General features: G+C 41.6%; 1 protein-coding gene across 3 annotated transcripts; it reads right to left on the bottom strand.

Annotated features, from left to right (window-relative positions):
• Positions 1–171: 171 nt before the first annotated feature.
• On the bottom strand, positions 172–21,744 carry LOC135483134 (anoctamin-8-like). 3 transcript variants are annotated; one of them, XM_064763697.1, is made up of 16 exons: positions 21,579–21,744; positions 21,149–21,184; positions 12,815–13,067; positions 10,736–10,974; positions 9,759–9,875; positions 9,204–9,331; positions 8,738–8,899; positions 8,302–8,590; positions 7,736–7,791; positions 6,267–6,341; positions 5,907–6,081; positions 5,235–5,476; positions 3,392–3,589; positions 2,917–3,048; positions 2,216–2,326; positions 172–1,123 (listed from the first exon to the last, which is right to left on the bottom strand). In XM_064763697.1, exons 1-16 carry the CDS (start codon positions 21,631–21,633, stop codon positions 1,022–1,024), a joined length of 2,370 nt encoding a protein of 789 aa, XP_064619767.1. In that variant the 5' UTR covers positions 21,634–21,744; the 3' UTR covers positions 172–1,021. The 3 variants fall into 3 exon arrangements, with proteins under 3 accessions (XP_064619767.1, XP_064619769.1, XP_064619768.1); XM_064763699.1 differs by lacking the exon at positions 21,149–21,184; XM_064763698.1 differs by lacking the exons at positions 21,149–21,184; positions 21,579–21,744 and adding an exon at positions 13,515–13,691.
• Between the last annotated feature and the right edge of the window lie 1,413 nt (positions 21,745–23,157).

Genomic DNA, 23,157 nt, shown 5'->3' with positions numbered 1-23,157 from the left:
GGTCTTACAGAAAATCTCATTCTCAGGCGTGGTCATATAGCAAAACCTCATTTACAATTTTTTTTTTTTTATTCATTTTTATATCTTTTTTTTTTGCACTCGGAATCCGTCCGGGCACCTTGATGATCTAAAGACACGGTACATCTAACACACTGAACAAGAACGCGGTGGTCTTTTGAAGGTGTTTCTTTATTTGGAAACCATAACATTTCTGACAATCCACAGAGGAATAGAAAAATACTTATATACAAATATCTGGAGAATTAATTGACACCAAAAGGAGGAGAAAGAGGAGAAAGAAAACAAATATTATGGCAGTGATAAAACGATAACAGTATGGTTAATAACTTATGTAATTTATATGTCCCAATTCTGGGTCATATCCTGAGGCAGTTTTTGCCCCACCCATGACCCTTTATTATCCAGATACTCATAATCTGTTATGGCACATTGACAGCATCAACAGTGGTTCCATTAAGGATAGAGTAATAAACCACAAATCCGCAGTCAACCAAATCTGGTTATGACATACCAATCGCGAGCAGTCTCCTCATTGAGTTAACATTTTACAACAAAGGCATTCACTTTGAAAAGTGTCTAAACTTCTGAGACGGAGACAAACACATTGTTTTCAATACCACAACGACAAAGATGCAGGACAGAACACTTCAAGAATGGAAATGTTACTTTATTTATCTCATTTTGATTTTATTGCTGTCGACCTCTCAAAATTATCTTATTGTTCCACTCGCGCATCATCGAAAAAGATATCAAACGTTTTGAATGATTGATTCTGGGGTGAAGACTACAAACATTTATCGTCATGGTTAGCTATGACAAATTCCAGAGATACAGTGGCGAAACGATCCCTTCGCACAACCAGACAGTCATACATTCCGGCATGAGGTCGTCTCATTGGCGGCAAGGGCAAGTCTGTTGAACGAGTCCGTCAACATCCGAGACTCATTAGTCGGTGCTGATAATCCCGCTTGACATCACCAAATTACTTTTCCTCCCTTGATCATGACTTCTTGACCTTATTTGTATCAGATGGACACGACTCGTTACTGCTGGAATGGTTCAACGATTGGGCTTTTTCTTTCGTACTTTTTGATTGGAAGCGCTGAAATTTCAAGAAAGCAGACTGAGATAATGAGGTCTTGAAATAGTCTGAAATGGTCGCCGGAAGATTTCGATCCAACTAAAAGCAAGGTCGAGTACACTCCAGACGCAGTGGACCAACCTCGCCCATCCTTTCGTGTATATGAGTAGGATGACGAAAATGCCCTGCACCTGCGGGAGAGTTAAGGGTGATTGATATATTCACACCACCCTGGCATAACGATTCATACTGCTCGATCCTCGGAATTACATGCGTAAAGGAGGAGACACGTTGTAGACCCGGCTGCTCTGGCGGCATAAGACTCTCGTGATCACAAACTAAAATACGATGATGCGTCGCTTGCAAAGTGGTTAGTACGGTAGTGATCTTTTTGTTAGCAGATACGTGCAAAATGCAATCAACAAACAATACTGTAAGACGTCTGATTCCACCAAAATTAGCGCATTTTACGCTACGGAAGCCCTCGCATTGGAGTGTAATACCTGCAAACTAACAAAACTGACGTCAACAACAGTTAGTGCAACAATCAACCTAAGTCATCGTGCAGTTATGGAACGCTGATTTAGACATACAATCGTGAACTTACCGATCCCTGAAACAAGAAAAGAAATTGATGAATAGGGTAAGAAAGCTACAATTGATAAACCCGGCATTATTCTTAGTTTATCAATCTTTGGTGGCAGGAAATTATATTCAGAACAGAGAACGTTTTTGAAATCGCAATCCAAAATTAACAAATGGATAAATTTGTGTGATATAAGTATATATTAGTGAAAGATAGCTTTTCCGCAGTATGCCCAAATGCTAACAATAATTCTTTCGCCTTGGAACTGACCCCAACAGATCTTTTTCGTACTTCGCGTACGGCATGCCGTAGAAGAGCAACAAAAAAACCTCATGAACGTCATGGGGGTCAGTTTGAGGTGCGAAACATCGTTAGCATGAGCAATAGCGAATCACAGCGTAAACACAAAAACTAAGTAAGCGACAGGGCCCTGCAAATAGTAGAACCGTTGAGCAAGAGGTAAGACAGATCTAGGGAAATAGCATAGTTTAAGTACTGCTGATTTATATCAAGTATCTTGGGCTTACCTTCAATGCTTCCCTTCGACCAAACTCCCATTTAGCCATCTGCTGCTCGACCCAGTAAGGAATGTCAGGAATGGCATAGGCTATGCTACACTTGAAGGCAAGGATGATGTGCTGGAAAGACGAAGTTTGCAACGAAATAGAGTCAACTAGAGCTGACTATCAAGATGAAACCTCAATGGAACAATATGCCTTTGGGTCGCAGTTCGTCACATACATGTAGTATGTAATCGTCTTTCCCATGCCGACTTACCGGCATGTCAATCCTGAGTATACACACAAGGACGGTAGATCGGCATACGTCTCTCCGTCTCCTCGAAGCTTAAAACATCCATTGTAAGTTTGGCTTGCGATGGATCTGCGACAGACTTGCGATAGGAGTGCGATGAGATTTCGGTAGCTGCTGCTCCAATGAAATATATTTTGTTTAGGAGTGATATTTCGTTGGCAGCAACCCTAAGTGATTCGGCTATTTAATCGAAAGTGAGCCCGAAATGAACTCAACCAGAGGTGATCAGTAATATGACTGACGACCTTAGCAGCAATAGCAGTTAACATCGTTCGTTGCTCATGATCCTGTGTGTGGCACTGTAGGAAACTCTTCGCCTATATATGCTACTAACTGCGTTCGTGTAAGTTTGTCGCAATATTATTTCTTATTCGCGGACTCAATCACCAATACGTTATTCGTTCGCTCCTCTCACCTCTAATACTACAATGAAGACGATGGTTTCTGTTGGCCCCATGTTCGGGAAGAGTCGATGGACCTGGCCAGACATGCCTACTAGAGCGCAGTTCACAATCACAGCTATCACTCCCATCAACTCCAACATATCCTGCAAGGCCAAATGAAGCATTGATTAGAGACATCATATTCCACTGATATATTGACAATTTCAAGTTCATGTTTCGCTATATGACTGACTGCAAGGGGCGAAGTCACCTGACGAGAGGCAGTTCGATATTGAGTGCTTGGTGACAAATGGCTTTTAAAAGATGCAAACGGTTTCCATTGAACGACCACTTCGCAAGTTAAGAACTTTCTACCGTATCGGTTAAATCAATGCAATATGTCGTTCCACGACTAATTTACTAAATGTCACCAGCCGCAGCGATTTACAGTTTTCCTAGGCACGATACAAATTATAGTAAAATATTTTAGAAATGTGGTCGTTATACCTGCCATATTCCGATATTTTCCACCCTTTGGCCGAAAGGTCTTTGGAATGTCATACAGAGCTTGAACGCGTCACTTCTAATCTCGATGATATTGTTGAGAAGGGCACATAACGCAGCAAGGGGGAAAGCAGATGAGAATAGGATAACGTAACCAAACTGGATGAACATCTCTAAGTAATCTTCAAACGTGTCATCATACTGGAAAGGAAGTGACGTCATGGGAGAATGAGTTTACAGAGAACAACTGGATCTTTCTTCATTTGTTTTTCTTCTCGAAAGTAACTGTACATTGTGCATTTGACTGTTGTGAATGTAACCCATGAAGCGGGTGCGAACATGAAATGGCGAAACACTGTTCTTGTGAAATAAACGACTCTGACAAAAAGCAAAACAGAACCTCATCAACCTCATCATCACTTAGAAGATAACGTTCCATATTCTACATGTATTATTATGTATCAGTCTTTGCCAACACTTGCAAACACTTTGCAGGTAGTTTAAATCTGGCTCTTCCCGCTCATCGCGGAAATCTAAACAATTAAGCGAAGCAGCATTGTTCATCTCAACTACGCAGCACAGTTATACCGCGGTCATGAATACACTCAGCATGTGTCCCGCTCTACTTCTAAGTCGTCTGAAAACAACGCCGAACTTTTTATATTGGGACTTGTTTTAAGTCAAAAGTGCTGTGTAGACCGAACGTCAACTTCAATACCGTCAAACGTCGTCAGTAACTGTTTGACAAAAATGATGAACACGTTTTTCAGACAATCAAACGGCAGCATGCTGGGAGTTTTCAGGCAAATGTTCGTTGTGTCCAGGCAACAGTCTTCAAACAACTGACAGACTAATGTTAGACGTTGTTTTCAGACATATCATGCAGTTTGATCGTGAAGATCCAGCTTCATGTACCCGATGAATGATACGCCGTCTCCCTCAAGATCTGAAATAATCTTACCGGTACCGAATATGACGTCTGTTGGGGAGTATAACGATATTTCAAATAAATCAACGGACGGCAAGGACAACGGAACATTTAAGGCCTATCCCCAATATCGTGTCACGCACGTGGTTTACGAAACGTTAATCGACACAGACAAAAGCACTGTACGGGATGCACGGCGTGAAACGCTAACATGGAGAAACAGACCTTTTTAGACATAAAGTAGCAACGCCAAGAATTGCTTACTCCCGTTTTGACCACATTGAACACAATCACTAAGACCACCAAATTACGGTACCTGACAAAGATCAAGAGACCGAAAGAAACCCAATCCCTCAGCCGGCTGAAAAAGTGAACTGCGGTTCTAAAGGGGCACTATAGGAAGAAGCTAGGGTTCCAGTTAGAGGTCTCCAGGTGACATTTATGCCCGATTGGAACAGGGAGGCATCTTCGCCCACCCAAAAATAGAGCAGAATAGTGAGGTTGTGGCGGTGTTTAGGAGAGAAGAATTATTTGATGCAAAGAATTCTTTGAAAGGCATTAAGTAACCAATAGATCAGATAGATAAGAATCATGAAATAGAGGGAGAGAAAGTAAGAAGGGAAATTGTTTCTTATGTCAAGATGGCGTTCTGCCAATCAAACTCGGGCAACAACTAATAGGTCGACAGTGATGTTTTAGTGCTTTTGAAAGCATCTCATGCGTTTCAATACCGGTCTTCTGTTTTCGAATTGAGAAGGTAGGCAGAAAGATAATATCAAGGACGCGAAAATTGTGGCTTTTTATCGCTATAACATCCGATCTGAGGGGCTTGTTGTCTTTACATATCATATCCATGCAACACATATCATGCCTAGATTATCTTTGGATTATCGGACAGACAGAAACTGCATGGCGTACCAACTTCATTGCCGATTCCACCTCAGCTTGAGTTAGCTGAGGTCCACTGTATGAGACATCAAGACAGCCAAACTCCGGCGGGACTTGCGTGGTAGGTGTGTGGTTCTCTTCCTTCTTGGGACACGTTGCTCCCTCCGTGCTGCATTCCTTCTCTAATGAAGGAAAGCTGATCTCTTCCACGCCGCCAGGGACAGGGGTGGTTGCCCTGTTGGTGTCATCTGTTAGCGAAGGATCACCATTGCCTGGAATCATATAGAGTTTCATAAGCGTGCCAATATCATGTTTGTAGGTGAGATTGTAGAGCATGTTGGACTCACTAACATGGAAAGTATTTTGTGATTTTGATAGCAATTTCTCATTCGGCCATTATTGAATTGTATACCACTTCAAGTAAAGGTACAAATGGTATATTTGCGGTAAACAACCGTTTAGAGTTATGTGGTTTAGAGTTGAGCGTCAACAGCAAACAAAATTGGGTGATTGCTAATGTAGTATTACTTGTAGTTGAAAACAGGAGACCCGAGAAGAAAGCCCCTCCTTGTCCTTTCTATCACATAAATACGTGCCCCGACCTAATGTCGAACCCACGACCGCAGAGGTACAGGTACATGTAATTTCAAATATCGGTAATACCACTGCACCCCATTTTACAGCCAACACCGTTTGACCTACCCTTCGCCTTCTTGCCTATCATGTGCATCATTTCCTTATCTAATGTGTCTGGGCTAATGTTTGCCGTCATCTTGTAGCCTAATTGGAATAGCTTCACCTTCTCAATGATGTACGGCAAAAGCGCTTCCTTGAAGTTACCAACAACTTGTCGCGTAATGAGGAGGGCCGCAAGTTGCTGAAATCATTGTGGAGAACATTCAATATGCGGCTTTTGTTAAAAATCAAGCCAGTGTAACTAGAAGCTTTCGACATATGTTTTATGAAGGAATCGTCAAATCCTGGCGAGCAATTTTTTCGCATACCAGTGCTTTGAAACCGCGTGCCAACTTTTTTAGGAAGACGGCTATGCTATCAACTCACCTCTTTCAATCTATTCATATCTCCGAGATAAAACGCAATATAAAACAAGGAGAGGAATGAGTTGACGAATTGGAACTGAAAAGAAAAGTCAAGTCGTGTCAGAATCCGAGTGACCAGGGTCCAATACTCTCACATATATTTTGACACACCCAGTTCAACACATAACGTTATTTTCCCCCTTACCTCACAGTAATCGGGCCTAGCCCAACGAACAATCTATTGTCTTTGAACAAAGCCCGCTCGCACAAAGGCCGAAGTTCCCATTGTTCTTTTGTCTTATCAAAAGGGTTATCCGGGCAAATCTTGATAACATCGACCCATGGGAATCTATTGTCTTTGAACAAAGCCCGCTCGCACCAAGGCCGAAGTTCCCATTGTTCTATTGTCTTATCAAAAGGGTTATCCGGGCAAATCTTGATAACATCGACCCCACGAAACAGCTTTCATGGTGGTCGATATGCCCAAACCGGCAAGGGCAATAAACGTAAAGCCCGCAGCACACTTGCCACCAACTTTGGCGACAAGATGCGTTCGGCTGGCGCCTCTCGACGCCGAAGTTGGCGGCCAGTGGATCCCGGCCGGTCAGACACACATGCCCAGCGTCTTTTCCGCCACTTTAGGCTGCCATTTTGAAATCATGTGACATCAAGTCGCATACTGATTGGCCATAGCGTCGCCGCCGACGCCAAGTCAGGCGGCAATCCGTAGCACACCTGGCTTCTTCTTGCGTTCAAACGCGGCGACACGCGTCAAAAATCAAACATGTTAGATATTTGGCGTTTAGTTGCGCCAAGTGGCTGCAAGTCGCGTTCGCCGACGCCGTTCGTAGCAGACTAGGGATTTTTCAGGCGTTCAGGACTCTTGCGGCAAAAAACGCTTGTGAACGCCGAAGTTGGCGGCTAGTGTGCTACGGGCTTAATGTAATATGTTAGTTTTAGCTGGACCTGATACACGTGACAGAACTTTCACCTTCCTCACGTTCTGTTGACTTGATATAAGTACTGTCTGTTAGCAGTGTGAATGGAATTGATATCGGCAAACAAAGCATGTTATTCCCATAAATTTAGATATTGATTTTAATGAAATTCATCTCATAAAACACAGTTGATATATGAACACTGAAATAAACGATATTTAATCACACATCACCTCATGCAGATGACCCGAGAAGCAAGCAGCTGTGAAAACCTGGTTTTCAAATTGAAATTTTGGATGATGTAAAATCCATACGATATATTGTCCGACAATTGTTTACCGAAGAGTTAATACCACACAGGCTATAGTCATACAAACTAACTTAATTTAATGGTATAGTCACTGAATGGTATTTATACCGATGTTGAATACCAGGCATTGCTTCAGTCGTGAATGGTATATAACATACAACCTTGACTCACACAAACTAATTAATTAGCGGAAGCTGAATGCAGGCAATGTTTTAGTATAATGGTTTATATTGCAATACTCACACAAACTAACTTAATGATGAGATGATTTTCGTATGATCGATCTTCTCTGTAGTTTTCTGGAAGAATAATGAAAAAAGTTACTCTCATCTGAAGCATTTTGTAGTCTACACTTAATTGTGTCACGGGAATGAAATGAATCATCCTGTTATCACGTTCCTCCCCTTGTTTCTTAGCGCCATCATGTTCGAGTATGAACTTCCATCATCCCAGAGGGAATTACCCAGTTTTTTCATCATTTACCTTATTTAATAGCTATGTGCGGTTGAAAGCAACGATCCTGCAAACTCTTTCTGTTTGATGTATTACCCCAGCCTCACCATGAACCACTTTGCTCGTCTCTTTGCTTCAGTTGATGGGCTAGAATGCTCTTAAAATCCGGCCATTCTTTCGGGTCAAAAATATTTGATTTGTTTCTGTACGAGTTGGCAGAGATGTGTCATATCAATAATTAACACGGACTATCTGAAGACACAGTGATCTTGTACAGCACTCTATTGCCAGTGTCAGACTGTGGTATTTTTGTTCTTAGTCTTGATCAATTCTTGGGCATATGTACGCCCTCTCACCTGAATCGTTGAGCCAGTACGCTATCTTCTTGTACATATCATCAAGGATACCTATTGTCAGTGCCAGGAGAATCTTTGGGCCAAACTTGCAAAATTTCGGCAAATCCCCCGCTTTTATTTTAGCCAACATCCAATCGTCCACTTGGAACACTAGCAGCATACTAATTAACACAACCAATAGGCAAACAGCTATCACAGGGAAAGTCACCAGGTAGCGAAATAGGTGGCGTTTCCAGGGAGGGTAGTAAAACTCCTGGCGGCCGGTCACTTCGTTGACCTTCAACTCTCCCTGAAAAGAATGAAAAGAAGCTCACAGAAAATGTTACGCTTTTTCGTGGGTAAAAGCCGGCTTCATTATAAGGTTCCAGAGATGGACTACAAAGAATCTCTTCGATATTATGACAAATTCTTTCTGTTCACGCTATATGATACTTACTGTAAAGAGAGGCCGGGGTTCTACCAGGAGTTCAGGGCCCTGATCCAGAGTTCCCCATTGGTAAGCTAACTCACTACTTCTTCGTTTCCAATGTTCGAGATACAGCGTGGCCCAGAAAACATTGAACAATGCAAAGACGACGAACCAGATGTCTTCAACTTCCTGTAAATAAGCAGATTTTCAATTATTATTAATATGAAAGATTTTCCTCGTTTACACTGACATCGTCATTATGATCATGATCGTCATCTTCATAGCTTCATATAACTTTCGAGGTGTTCCCCAAGCTCAGAATAATGTATGGCATAGCAATTTCTATTTGAGATCATGTCGTCTTCTGGAGGGCCGGATGCACCACTAATTAGAAGACACAAGCTCCCGGAACATTAAGCTGCCCGTCTTCTCTTTCTACCCTAATGGTTTTGTACACTACCAAACTCCAGACCAAACTGCAAGAACCACTTACCTGATCCTTGCTAGGGAATGTCCATATGAAGATACCGAATATAGCTGGTAGCATGAGGGCAAGGGTGTAATGACCGAGATAAGCGAAATACATGGCAATCTTTACTCCGAAATATTCACAGATTTTACCTGTAAAGAAACATAAGTAGATACATCATAAGACATCAATCAGTTTATTAGAGAAAAACTTGTACTCAGTCATCAACTCGTTACCACGTATAATACGGCAACAGCAGAAGCACTCTGGCTTATCCAATTTAATACGCCATGCAGTTTTGGGCCACAGTATTCTCCGGAATCCTTTGTCCAAGAAATTTTGTAGGGGTGAAAGGTATTTGTTGACCTCCTTTCACCCCTCAATTTCATATGCCACAATAGAGCACGGCGAGTCATCATCCGTAACCAGCATTATTCAATCTGATGAACTAATGTGAGAAGTTTCGGCCTACAGTTTAATTACATATGCAGGTTTTGTGAAGATCTCACTTCAAGAGTACTTAAACCGTCAAGTAGCTGATATGTGTTTCGGTTTGAAACCTTTAGATGCATTACTTGCCAAGTGGTTGTTTTTGGAAGAAAGCCTGCACCCATGTCTTCCTCAAGTTCGTCAGATCACTACTGCAGTGCAATGGAAGGACTTGAGATATCACCTTCCTTGTCAGAAGTTTGGGCACTGAAAAGACAAAAAGGTAGAAATATCTATTTTATGCTTGGCTGTTACAATTTCCAATATCACAAAGGAATACATACGGCATTGCTATTGCAGTATCCCAATTGTTTATCATGTTCTATTATTGGTATGGCTTTACCTTTGATTACATAGTATTCTGTTACAGAGTAAGCAATTTATTTAGTGGGTTTCTTCAGAGTCAGTGGTAAAAACAATACTCCTTTAAAAGTAGTCGGTGGTGACGGAAAGGAAATATATTTTGAGAGGTGCCCGTCATTCCTTTAAACCCGATATGAGAAAGAAACCCTGGATGTAGTTTTTCATGAAACATACAGCCTCCAGGCTCGAAAACACGAGCATACAACAGGTAGCAGTGATAAGGCAAACTGAAATGAGTTGAACTTTATTGACAACAAGCATACTAAGGCTACATAATCCTGCTTCAACAAGAACATTTCAACCTTTCTGAAGATTTTTAACAAGACAGGTTAGCAATATTCATATTAAAGCATTTCATAGCGTTAGTATGTTTGTTGTCAATAAAGCCAACTCGACTATAACCTCATTTTGCTGCTACCTGTTATCTCCAACTCTTGATGATGTCGATGATAACCTAATATCACGTTAACAGATATCACGTATTATGTTCAAAAGCACAATTTACGTACACTACCAATAACTTGTCCTTTTAGGAAGCGTATCTTATTATTTCGATTCGGCCTCTCGCAGGTCCAGAGGTCATGAGGTTGCACAGCATGTGCCGTGCAACAATCTGCCTCTCCTGAATGAAACCTACCACTTACACTTACGACTTACCTCCTACCACTTACCACTTACTGATTACGGTAAAAGACTTCACTCACCGATAGCCTGGCCTTCTAGGAAGCGTATCTTGCCATTTAGGTTATCACCAGTTATGGCCCGAAGATTATACAACATGTGCCGTACAATAATCTGCCTCTCCTGACTCGTCAAGAACACGTCCTCTTCATCCGAATGTTGGTAACAATCCCTGTCATTGTATTCGAACTCTTTCATTCCGCCGCCGTATTCTGTCTTGAGGGATTTCTTCAGCTCGAGTTCTTCAGCACCTTTGAGTAAGCTGCAATGATACAATTAACTGATTTCTGATGAGTTATTCATCCGACAGCAATGTGGCAAGATCCACAGTATACTACAAACGACCTCAGCAAGTCATATTGACGTTTACACTCCACACTGTACCAGTCCATGTGTTTGCGCAACGACATCATATATGGGCCCCAGGGCTGAGCGATATAAAAAAACCTGGGAGTCAGGATGGTAACACGGACCATGCTGTTACGGTCGGTTTCCCAATGAATAGCAAACATGACATTACATATATTAAATGTTGAGGATTATAGAATAAATTCTGGTTGGGGAAAAAGATACCCAGTAGAGCTCACATGAGTATTAAGCATTTTTTATTGGAATCTGCAATGTACATATGATAGGCCTACCCTTCCTGAGACAGTGTAATTATGAAACCTTGCCAAAATTGCTGAGATACCGGTGGTTTTATATCAGGTTTGCAATGTAAAAAAGCAACGGGTCATATTTCTGTGAACCCTGGAAAAGCACAGACATATTACTTTTTTAGTGGCTTTCCAAAACAACTTTTGTAAGCCAACTGCATCAAGAGTTCACACTAGCTCCAGCTTAAAAACTATAAATGTAAACCATGAAACGCTCAGATTGGTGAAAGCCGGCATACTCTTTTTTGGCGGTTTTTTCGACCAATCGGCACTATCAACGGCCATGACGCCTCCGATCGTAACGTCAGGCCAGTTTTCATACATAAGAGACTAGCTACCAGCCAAGAAACAAACTGCATGCATACTCATACGTCTGTATCACACCAGTGTCGGAAATTGGAATCCTCATGTTGCCACACGGCGAGAAAAGTGTTCTCTTTCCAAACTACCTCACTACGCATTACGACATGCCTTAGCTAATATCTTCCTATGTCTATAAATCAGATGCTCCCGAAGCATCCAGGCACTTAACTTCAAGTTAGATTTCCCGTTGCGGTTTCTTTATTTTGAAGTCTCTGGTATTGCGTGTAACAAAATGATTACTCTTTCAAGATGACGGCCCCTTTAGTTCGACGCAGTAAACTGACGGAGATCCCCTAAGATCGAGATAAACCACTTTCACCACACATCAAATGTTAAACACTGTTAAATCTCAAAGGGCATCTTCTTTTCTTCAGGCAGGAAATAAGCTCTGAAGCATGAGGAATATCCAGGCTGTTCGGATCTTGCTTCTAGTTCAGCTTTCTGCTTTTTGTCTTCCGCAGAGCAAGATCCTTTTTACGTCATGTTTCATGTGTGCGCGTGTCACCGACTCACGCATCTTGAAAGTTTAATCAGATTACTCGTACATTCTAGCACAGACGTTTGCGGGGAGATTCGTCTGGATTACACAAGACATTCATGTCAGGTCGTTTAAAGTTTACCTTTCTTCTCAACGAGATGTCAAAAAATTGGCCGGCGTGACAATCGTATCTCAGTGCGGCTGAGATTATTTAGCAGTTTGCACAAAATTGTCTCACTGTTGCTTTGTCTGTTTCCCTGGAAACCATACGTCGGATATGTAATAGGTATCTGATTGTCACTGAGACAGACGACTGTTATCGAGGTGAATATAAGAATCTGTAGTTGACATTTCAACAAAGGTGTTTTATCTCTCAGAGTCAGACGATACCTCGTATTGCTGTTTTCTCCAACGGATGGGACTGAGCTTTCGCCACGAGCTGTTGAAATCAAGGGTCGAAAATCAGACTATTTAATTATTATGTGGCCAGTATCAATGCCCGAGAAAACTAGACGGATGTATGGATGGGGGTCTTTGAAGGATACCTTTACTAAAAGGGCTTTCTGAACATCGTAGCTCTGATAATGTTGAAGAGATTAACTCACTTGTCATATGTAGCAGTAAGGTAGAAACCATAGACGCCAGTGTTGCTGTGGTGACGAACATGCACTTCTAGTTCCGGTGTCCGGTTCCTGAGCCTTGCCAGCAGCCACATGAGAGTGTGGTCGTCTGTTTTGGCGGGGAATGTAAGAAGCACGTCACAGTCATGCGTAGGGATTGTGTTCATCCATACTTTACTTGAAACCACGAAGCGGCTTGTACTTGCAAACTTCTTACCGAAAATACCACCGCTGTCAACTGAAAAATAAAGAAGATGGTTGAAAATTGAAAGTATGAAAAGCCTCGTGGGTATAGTAACAGTTACTTTCAGAAACAACCGTGTAATACCATGTTCGCGCTGTCAAGTTGTAGACGGCACATCGAGTCAGAGTAGATGAAGATGGCAACGTACATGCAAATGAATTGCATTTAAAGGCATACACCAAGTTTTGTAGACCTTACACCTGTCACGGAGGCAAAACAAGAAGCCAGCGGCTACATCATCATAAATAACGTTGAGGGCAGCAGTTCGAACAACAGAGCATGGCCTGAACGAATTCGTCCTTCGACAGAGCGTGCCGAGAGTATGATAAAGCGATGTCCCTCAAGGGCTCTGACTGGGTGTCAGGATGAAAGCACGTTGTTAGCGCAACAACAAGCAGTCTACCACCATACGCTACATCCATCCAAAGTCAGAGTACAAACCTTCATCTTGGTCCTTATACAAGCTTGCATAATAAAGATGCCTCAGGTAACTCACTAGCTTCGCCATTGGCACTTATAATTCGACTCCAGCCAGGATTATATTTAGCACCACCACAAAAAGCATATTCCATACCATTCGACAATATGCTTTCCTAAGCACTAAAAGCACGTTGTTGCATATCGACCCCTGTCATACCGCTACAACTCAGATATACATTAAACAGCGTGGTCGACATTCGTTCAATAGTTATGACCTAATTGTTGACTGGGCACTTAAATCCGATCAATATAAACTAGAACCAAATATCATTATCATGAATGAATATAAAGTTAGTGGTGAAGAAAGATGTAGGCCCTGGAAATATTATTATGTTTATTTGCAAGGTTTAAGCCACTTAACCATTTTGCTGATTCGTTATTCTTTTGCAAAAATATGAAGCGTCATCGAATGCAATTGCCTAAGACCCAGGGAGGGGGGGGGGGGGGGGGGCTCGGGGGCTCGGGGGCTCGGGGGCTCGGTACCGAACTATGCCAGATCAGTGTTCCTATAGGTTTATACTGCTACGACCCAAATATTCCATTGGAGTAACAACGTTACCGAACTTTCCCCAGAATGTATTTACAACTCATTTATTTATTCTATCCATACGAAACATGAATGAACCATTATTTTGACTGATCTTTAGCTAAATGTTTATCTGTACATCCGATGGACAGACGGGAAGATGATATTCCTCGTCAACTGTGATGAGCCGATTAGTCCACAGGCTTTACTCTAACTGACTTAAACGTGTAAAACCTCAAATGGTTTTGCACAACTAGGATACCTTAGGTTTGATTACTAGTAGCAGTTCTCGACTCTCTTCACCTGCCAGCACAATTCGCCTTGAAATGCCAAGGAGTAAAAGAAGAGGTTTATCCGTTACCATTGGTAACTTCATTGCGGTTTGTGAAATGTCATTCACAGTACAGCAATAGAAATGTCAAGAAGCGAACAACTGTTTCGATTTGCTTAAACTCGATCCTACGGAAAGGAAGCTTGCTAATCAGCCCAAACGGAGCTAATTGGGAAGGAAGGTTTACCAGTACTTCCGTAAGAGTGAAACGTGTAGATATAGAAAAGGGTTTCTGTATGGATTTGCCAAACAATGAACTGTTTCCTAGGCATAGGTAAACATCCCAACTTTCACTTTCACTTGGATTAACAGCTATTCTACCGAGGCCAATCTTTTGGGAATGCAGCCAATGCTTTACTTCTATACCTGTTCCCAGTTCTTTCTATAAATTTTGTATTGCTGTAACTGACACCGCAAAGCACCCGACCAATTGCAAAGTTTATCAGCAAGATAAACAATTAGCATTTTAACGCTTGAAAATACTCAGTAAATCTACATGTCTCATGGTTAAATCCAATAGATTATGAGACTGTAGCTACTCCACGACCCGTCAAAGATGATAATGTGATTTTCTCCAATGGAGTGAGAAACACTTAAGGAACGCTTATGCTGGTATCCATGGTCTGATGGTTATTGATTTCAGGGAGGTATTTGGGATTGAACAGCAGCACTCATTGCAGTAGCTAACTGGTATGTGTCTTCTTTTGCCTTCGCTCTGTATTATCACTCAATCCATTATCCCGCCAGCTTTGAGCTACAGGGCTGGCTTTCACTGAGGAACAGACGAGAGTGACAGCTCGTGTAGATTACTCAATTATTTCAGCAGCCATCCAAGTCAAAATGCAAGGCCAGGAATTAATGGGTTTTCCAGAAGAGGATGGAACATGTCCACGTACTGTTTCCCTAACGGGGGTGGTTGTAAAGAAGACATACATGTATGTTGAACGCCTAACCTCAAGTTCATCTTTTGGTTAAGCTTGGACGTTCGAATTGTTGAACTGATGATGATGGGCCCATTCTGCATCAACACATACCTCGACATGCCCATTGATATGGAGGCCCAATCCCACTGCTTCTCTCTTAAAGCAAAACCAATGTGGCACGCTATACGCATAACCAATCTCCTCGAAATGACATTTAGATCGTCGAGAAATAGCCAAGCTAAATACTGCTAATATTCCGAAACCGGCTTATTGCCTGCCCCTCTAGCAGTGGTATCAGCCTCTCGCTTCATTGGCTGTTGCTATGGTATTCAATCAATCTTGTTAAGTGACCTTGAGCTCGAGGCGACTCTTAAATCTAAAAGGGAGCAGGTGATGAGTCTTGTCAAGGCAGTCTCAGACGACCAACAGTCTGGTCAATCGATTACCAACAGGAAGAGCATTTGTTGGTGTGCCGTTGCTTCTTTGAGCATTGCAGAATGGAAACTAACATCGTTCAAATGGACAATACGACTTTCGAAAGAATATGATTGTTTCTTTATGAATGAGACTATTGACATCAAGTTGGGACTCATTTTGAATCTTGTCTCAACACATATTGACACCTGGGTTGCGACGCGTATACAAAGCAAGCTTGGAAGTGACTTTCCGGCTAGTGCTACAAAGACACAAGTACATAAGGAACAGTCCAGAACTTGTCAATGATTTCATAGTCATGACCATGTCAGATCAGTATTCCATTAGGATACTACAACCTAAAAAAACGCAGCAAAAACGAATCACCGAATTTTCCCCAGAATCTGTTTAGAACTGCTTTATATTCAGTCGTCACTCCATTTGGAGTTACCATGAATATTGGATCGATATTGCTTCGAGGTAACTCTTGTTGGAGAACAGATGGTGTTCATTGGCTTGGGGAAAAATAACATCCTAGGACTTCGTTAACAGTTTAAAAATGAAGAGGCAAGTTGTGTTTTTCCTTGGTTAAGTGGCATGCAGATGTAGAGGAGTGTGAATCACCGGCGAAAAGTCTCGGGTAGACATAGGACCCTTTGGAGGATTTGATGTTGTCATGGCTTCGTCGCAGGTCGCAGCGACTGGCAAACGGTTACCACTTTCAGATCCAATGGGCTAGCAACTTGCGCATCCTTGCATTAAGCTCAATGCATTGGATGGGTAAAATGGAACGCTACAATTTCAATCTGCCAATGCATGGCATGTCACAGTTTATCGTTTTTGACGATTAGATGTGCATAGTATATTACTGTTCTTTTCATCAATTTGATTCACAATGTCATGTATTCTTTTCCTCGAAAATATTGATTTGAATTGCTTGGCAAAGCACTGGCTCTAGTATTGCACAGACATGATATTTGTTATGCCACTCAGGGGAGATATTGTTCACGGATGTCAGCCAGAGCTGTGAACTGAACCGGAAGGCAATCTTCAATAACTTGATATGCGAGAGGAATAACCGAATCTGGCATCGTTCATATGCGGCACGATGAATGTTTCTCATCGTCATATATTATGCTAGTTGGTATTTTCGACCGCCCAGTCTCTTTCGGTTTCAAATAAATGCGGTAATGGCGTCACTGGGATAATAAGGCTGTACCTTGTGTAAATAAAAAAAACAACATGATTGGTAATGACCTGCGACACAAATTTCTTAAGAAGTTTACCTGATGTTTGTGGCGTTCATTAGCCATGGTGGTACACATGAGCTAACAAGCTGCTTTAGCTATCGGGAATGGATCGCTTAGATGGAAATTGGATGGCTAACGAACATGTGATCATAAATCCATGATGGAATGCGATGTTATAGAGGCTTGTGGCTGCTATGGTGATGGGACTGCCTGGAGTGTCAGCCTAGTACGAAGTATCCAGGATGATGAGAGATTCGTATGAAGTCTTGCTAAAACTACATGTACATATATCAGGAAAATGAAAAAGCGAGTATGAACCATGACCATCCCTTCTCCTAGGACCACCAAGCATTGTTGATGTTGGTATATGTTCATTATCGTCGCCAGCTTTTCCGGTTAGTGTGCCTAGCTAAAAGGCTTGACTAAGTAGCCCTGGTAAAGGACAGTTGTAAGAGATCCCACGGCGTTTGCTACGTTGATGTTGGCATTCACAGCATCTTAGAATATTCTGTAGCGCATAGTAGCGTTTACGTTTGCAAAATGGCAACAAGCTAACGGAAACAGTATGGAAACGTCATTGGATCCTAGGCCTACCTGTTCGTTGTATCAGGGTTAATGTACAACACGAAGCAAAGGTAGACATTAAAACATACATATGTATAGTTAGCATCAGCAGTTCAAGGCTAATGCTATGACCTTCTGGATAACCCTGCCGTCAGAGAAAGCATGCAGCCACCGAATACATCTACCCCTGCAAAGACGACCAAACCGAGGCGATCGCCGTTCTGAGGATGCAAGTCTTTCATCATCCTCACAGTTAATGTAAATACCAACGGAACATCACCATGATCAACGACTGCAGATTGAAGTATTTAGGAACAATCAAGGTGAATTGATCAGGTTTTATCAGGCATCCAATATCAAGGTATCGATATACTTGAACGAAGGTGTTTCAAAGTGCAGACAGGCCTGCAGCCATTATTGAAGTAGATTAGATCCCGACTAGGGAATTTGCCTCATGTCACTTCTAGCGCATGCAGTAACATCAGTGATAAAAGATATTTGATCAAATTATTAGCATTCATACAGGCACTGATACGGAGTTCGAAGTAATTTTCGAATAGCATCTTTCCTGGGTTTCCAATCCATGCCTTTATAACATACAGTCTAGAGGTTGTTAAAGGGTCTGTGCGAGCTCGGAACATTGTGTATCAAGATGCAAAAACTCAGTAGAACTGAGGAAATGATCCTTGACTGTCACTCCATCAAGACCTCCACATGTTGATGTATCCCCAGTTTTATATTGTGGTGGAAGGCTATACGGGTATGTGTATGGTCAAGTATGCATACTTGGTATGGTGGATAGTAATAAAAACTGTTGTACTGTAACTATTGATTGATATACATGTACACGTTTAACAGAATGTTTCTCATAGCATCCCACGTCATAGCATCCGACTCATCTCACGTACATCGATAACATGAGATTAATTAATTTCTTGATGAATACCGTATTATGTGACTTTATCGATTTGCTGCAATCAGTCTATCTACTCAAGTTATTGATTGGCAGCACAACAGGCGGGTTGAGAGGAGTGTACAGCTGATCTGTAGTAGAATAAGAGAGGACTTAATGAGGACTTGGTGAGAAATCTCTTGGATTCGTTGGCGATTGAATTCCATCTTTTTTGATCGCGCCATATTTTTTGGGGCACAGATTAATCTGATGGCAAATATTTGCGTACCGAGTAATTCGCGAAAAAATACTCAAGATCTTTCTAATCTTTAAATACTCCAATACTCAAGATTCAGCCATCACCATGGCTTTATGGTAGATTTAATGTTAGTTTGACTATATGACCAATGATGATGTATCCTCCATGATTACCGGTCTTGATCCATCAATGTTTGAGTCGCTACGCCATCAGACCCGAATCTTCATTCCTGAGTGGCGCAGAAGTCTGAGAGTGACCGCGGGCAGTGACCGGATACCTCGATCTTCCAATATATGAATACCTCGTGTCTCCTCTACATCCATTATTCGGGTTGCAAACTAAATATCGATGCATCATACCCTTAAGGTGTCTCGCACCAAACACTGTCCTTTCATACCCATCAGCCAAATATTTATCCTTAATCAACACAGGACATAATTCACTTTTCCCTGTTCCTCTTGATCTAATTAGTTCATTAGTGTGTCAATCCATTTTCATTATCATAGACTCTGTCTACCACTAATGGTCCCTCTACTGACATAAAATAATGATGCTCTTTCAGCACATCACTATCAGCAACACACAATGTAGTGTAGTTGCCCTTTACGGTGATATGAAACCTAAAACACCATCAGAAAAGAACATCAAATGTCGTCTGTAATGCGTAAAATGGTTGGTTACATCAAAAGAATGGCATTGCTGCATAATATGATCTGCTAAAATTGATTTGATTTATGTTCATTTTTAAAGGTTATATTATTTTGTACTGTAGAAACTGAAAATTTGCAGGATGTTCCTTTAGAAATTCCATCTGCTCATCCCCGGTTCAACGTTCTCTTCACCAGAATTCCTTTTTTCTCAATAAATCACACGAACTGAAGGAATGAAGCCCTTTATCATGTAAAATTTGTATAAAAAAGTAACCGACTGCTGTCTGGAGAGAAAACGACATCCTTGCTGGGGAAAACGTTGAACCTTGCCTGGGACGAACAACTGATGCACCTATCAGTATCTTTTAATTATAATCCATCAACGTATTCTATCCAGTTCTCTCCTTCCGCATGCGTTCAGCTGCATGGGATAGTTTGTTATTTGCTTTGTGATACATACTATTGAAACACATTACTTTGTGTACTGTTATATATCTCCCTGTGTATATTTCAAAGCCTGTTTTATGTACATTGGCAACAGCCTGTTTGCGCGGCTTCCATGGCGTGCACGACTGGTTTGGCTTCAATAACATGTATGTCATGTAGTTAACACGACTTGGTATCGATTTCCGGTGAGAACCTCATGAGTAAGAGCGCAAACAAAACCAGACCACTGTATTACACATCAGCATTTTGACGAATTTATGTATCAAAACCGTTTTTGCCGTTCCTGTATACCGTATTTTCTTGTGGTTCAGGTAAAGAGAAATAAGCATTGTTGTACAGCAGTTATGACGAACGCAAATTCTCTAAAACTTGGCGAAGTCCGGGGTCCTGCAAACCGCGGATTGTCCTTAAAAACGAACTCATAGACCTTAATCACCCCATGCACCCAAACGGAGCGGCCTCAAGAGTGAAGAAAAGATGGTTTTAGTGGAAAACATTAAAAAGAATATTTCTAAGAATAGATAGTGCAAAATGCTCAGAGGAAATGAATTCTTTAAAAAAACATGCAAAATTGATGGACATTTACGACAGAAACCATATTAACCATAGTTTAGCCGCCAGACGGCCAATTTTATGTAATCAGCTGCCATGGTAAATAATTCACAGCATTTATAAGCTCTGACTGAAAGTTGCAATTGACCCAGCAATGGGTTCGCGCATTTTTTTGTACGTTTGATGAACCATCATTAAGCAGATCTCTCGCATGCATCTCATTCACGCCTTCCTCAAGCAGAAATAATGTGGGACTTCCTGTCAGGTGACAAGTAAAACCAACAACAACCTCCGTACTCAATCATGGCCATGCTGTATGCACTGAACAATACCATGATTGATTACAAAGTGTGATAATACGCGAATGCTGGTCTTTTCGGTAGGGACTATCGGTAACCACAACGTATATAAAGAACTTATGGTATCATTTTGAAAATAAACATCAAGCAGTTTTACTGCCCATAATCAAGACTTGTTATAGCTTTTGCCATAATCCATATTGAACAAGCAAAACATTCACAAATGGATGAGAAAAAATGTATGAAATGCGAATTATCCAAGATGCAGATCGTAAGCATGATTATATGGAGACAACGGAAACCCAAAAGGATTTTTGTGCTTATTAAAGAATCAGTGTAGATGTTTTTTTCAGGATACACATTTTTTTTCTCTTGAAACCATGATCGTTTAGAGAAAGCTAACCCAGGCAGCTAGGTGTTCATCACATCTACAGCTTAACTAACATCTTGGACTACATTTGCCTCCATTCTATCAAAAGTATACTTACCAGAATTTGCAAATATCTCAAACAATTTGGTTTTGACTGCCAAACAGAAAGTGCAATGACATAAAACTGATAAATCTTTTATCTCGTCTGTCAAAATCAGATCGTCACATATTCTAGCAGCAAATTGATATTTTTACCCAATTCCCATCCCTTTCAATTAATTCGTAGCCTCATACTTCGATTTATATTATGAGGAGGCGTATATAGATCACCCTGAATCAGAAAAACGATGATATTAATTTGGTTGGAAATGTTTGTCCCTATCTAGTGAATATTATTTCAATGTAAGTTGAAATAGGTCACGGCGACGGCCCCAAAGTTAGTGGTTATAGCCTAAAACTGTTGCAACAATAACTATTAGAACAAAAATACTAATAGTAACCTAAGATAGTGATGCACAAGAATTGTGTTGATGTCGTGCTAGTCTTACCTGGCGGCTTCCGGCGCCTGACATCAGGGCTTTCCTCCCCGTCCGTGTCCCCCATCCTCCTATCGAAACCTTACGAGGACATGGTTAATCCAAGAGAACTGCTTTTACAGCAGACCAGTACTCCTGTCACATAAATCCAAGCAGCTGATTGTTATATGTTATATTGTTGTGGAATTGGTTTCTTTGGTCGAGGATGATGGCAGCAGTGCGCGGTACTCCTGGCGCTGCTTTGCCATCTGGTTTCAAATTAGTATCGTACAAATAGAAGGAGAGTGCGCTGGAATAGGCTACTAACCGCTAGTAGAAAAGTCGCATCCTGGCCAAAGGATCATTGTCTTAAGGATTAGGACAAATCGCATCCATGCCGAAGGAGATCTTGTCTGAAGGATGAGGACAAGTAACATCCTTGCCAAAGGAGATCTTGTCTGAAGGATTAGGACAAGTAACATCCTTGCCGAAGGAGATCTTGTCTTAAGGATTAGGACAAATCACACTCCATGCCGAAGGAGATCTTGTCTGAAGGATGAGGACAAGTAACATCCTTGCCGAAGGAGATCTTGTCTGAAGGATGAGGACAAGTAACATCCTTGCCGAAGGAGATCTTGTCTTAAGGATTAGGACAAGTAACATCCTTGCCGAAGGAGATCTTGTCTTAAGGATTAGGACAAGTAACATCCTTGCCGAAGGAGATCTTGTCTTAAGGATTAGGACAAGTAACATCCTTGCCGAAGGAGATCTTGTCTTAAGGATTAGGACAAGTAACATCCTTGCCGAAGGAGATCTTGTCTGAAGGATGAGGACAAGTAACATCCTTGCCGAAGGAGATCTTGTCTGAAGGATTGGGACAAGTAACATCCTTGCCTGAAGGATTAGGACAAGTAACATCCTTGCCGAAGGAGAGTTTGTCTGGAGGATTGGGACAAGTAACATCCTTGCCTGAAGGATTAGGACAAGTAACATCCTTGCCGAAGGAGAGTTTGTCTGAAGGATTAGGACAAATCATATCCTGACGAAGGAGAGATTGTCTGAAGGATTAGGACAAGTAACATCCTTGCCGAAGGAGAGTTTGTCTGAAGGATTAGGACAAGTAACATCCTTGCCTGAAGGATTAGGACAAGTAACATCCTTGCCGAAGGAGAGTTTGTCTGAAGGATTGGGACAAGTAACATCCTTGCCTGAAGGATTAGGACAAGTAACATCCTTGCCGAAGGAGAGTTTGTCTGAAGGATTAGGACAAATCATATCCTGACGAAGGAGAGATTTTCTGAAGGATTAGGACAAGTAACATCCTTGCCGAAGGAGAGTTTGTCTGAAGGATTGGGACAAGTAACATCCTTGCCTGAAGGATTAGGACAAGTAACATCCTTGCCGAAGGAGAGTTTGTCTGAAGGATTAGGACAAATCATATCCTGACGAAGGAGAGATTTTCTGAAGGATTAGGACAAGTAACATCCTTGCCGAAGGAGAGTTTGTCTGAAGGATTGGGACAAGTAACATCCTTGCCTGAAGGATTAGGACAAGTAACATCCTTGCCGAAGGAGAGTTTGTCTGAAGGATTGGGACAAGTAACATCCTTGCC

The sequence above is a fragment of the Lineus longissimus genome, chromosome 2 (genome assembly GCF_910592395.1).
Source record: "Lineus longissimus chromosome 2, tnLinLong1.2, whole genome shotgun sequence".
Taxonomy (NCBI): Eukaryota; Metazoa; Nemertea; class Pilidiophora; order Heteronemertea; family Lineidae; genus Lineus; species Lineus longissimus.
This window is presented reverse-complemented; position numbering and strand designations above follow the sequence as displayed.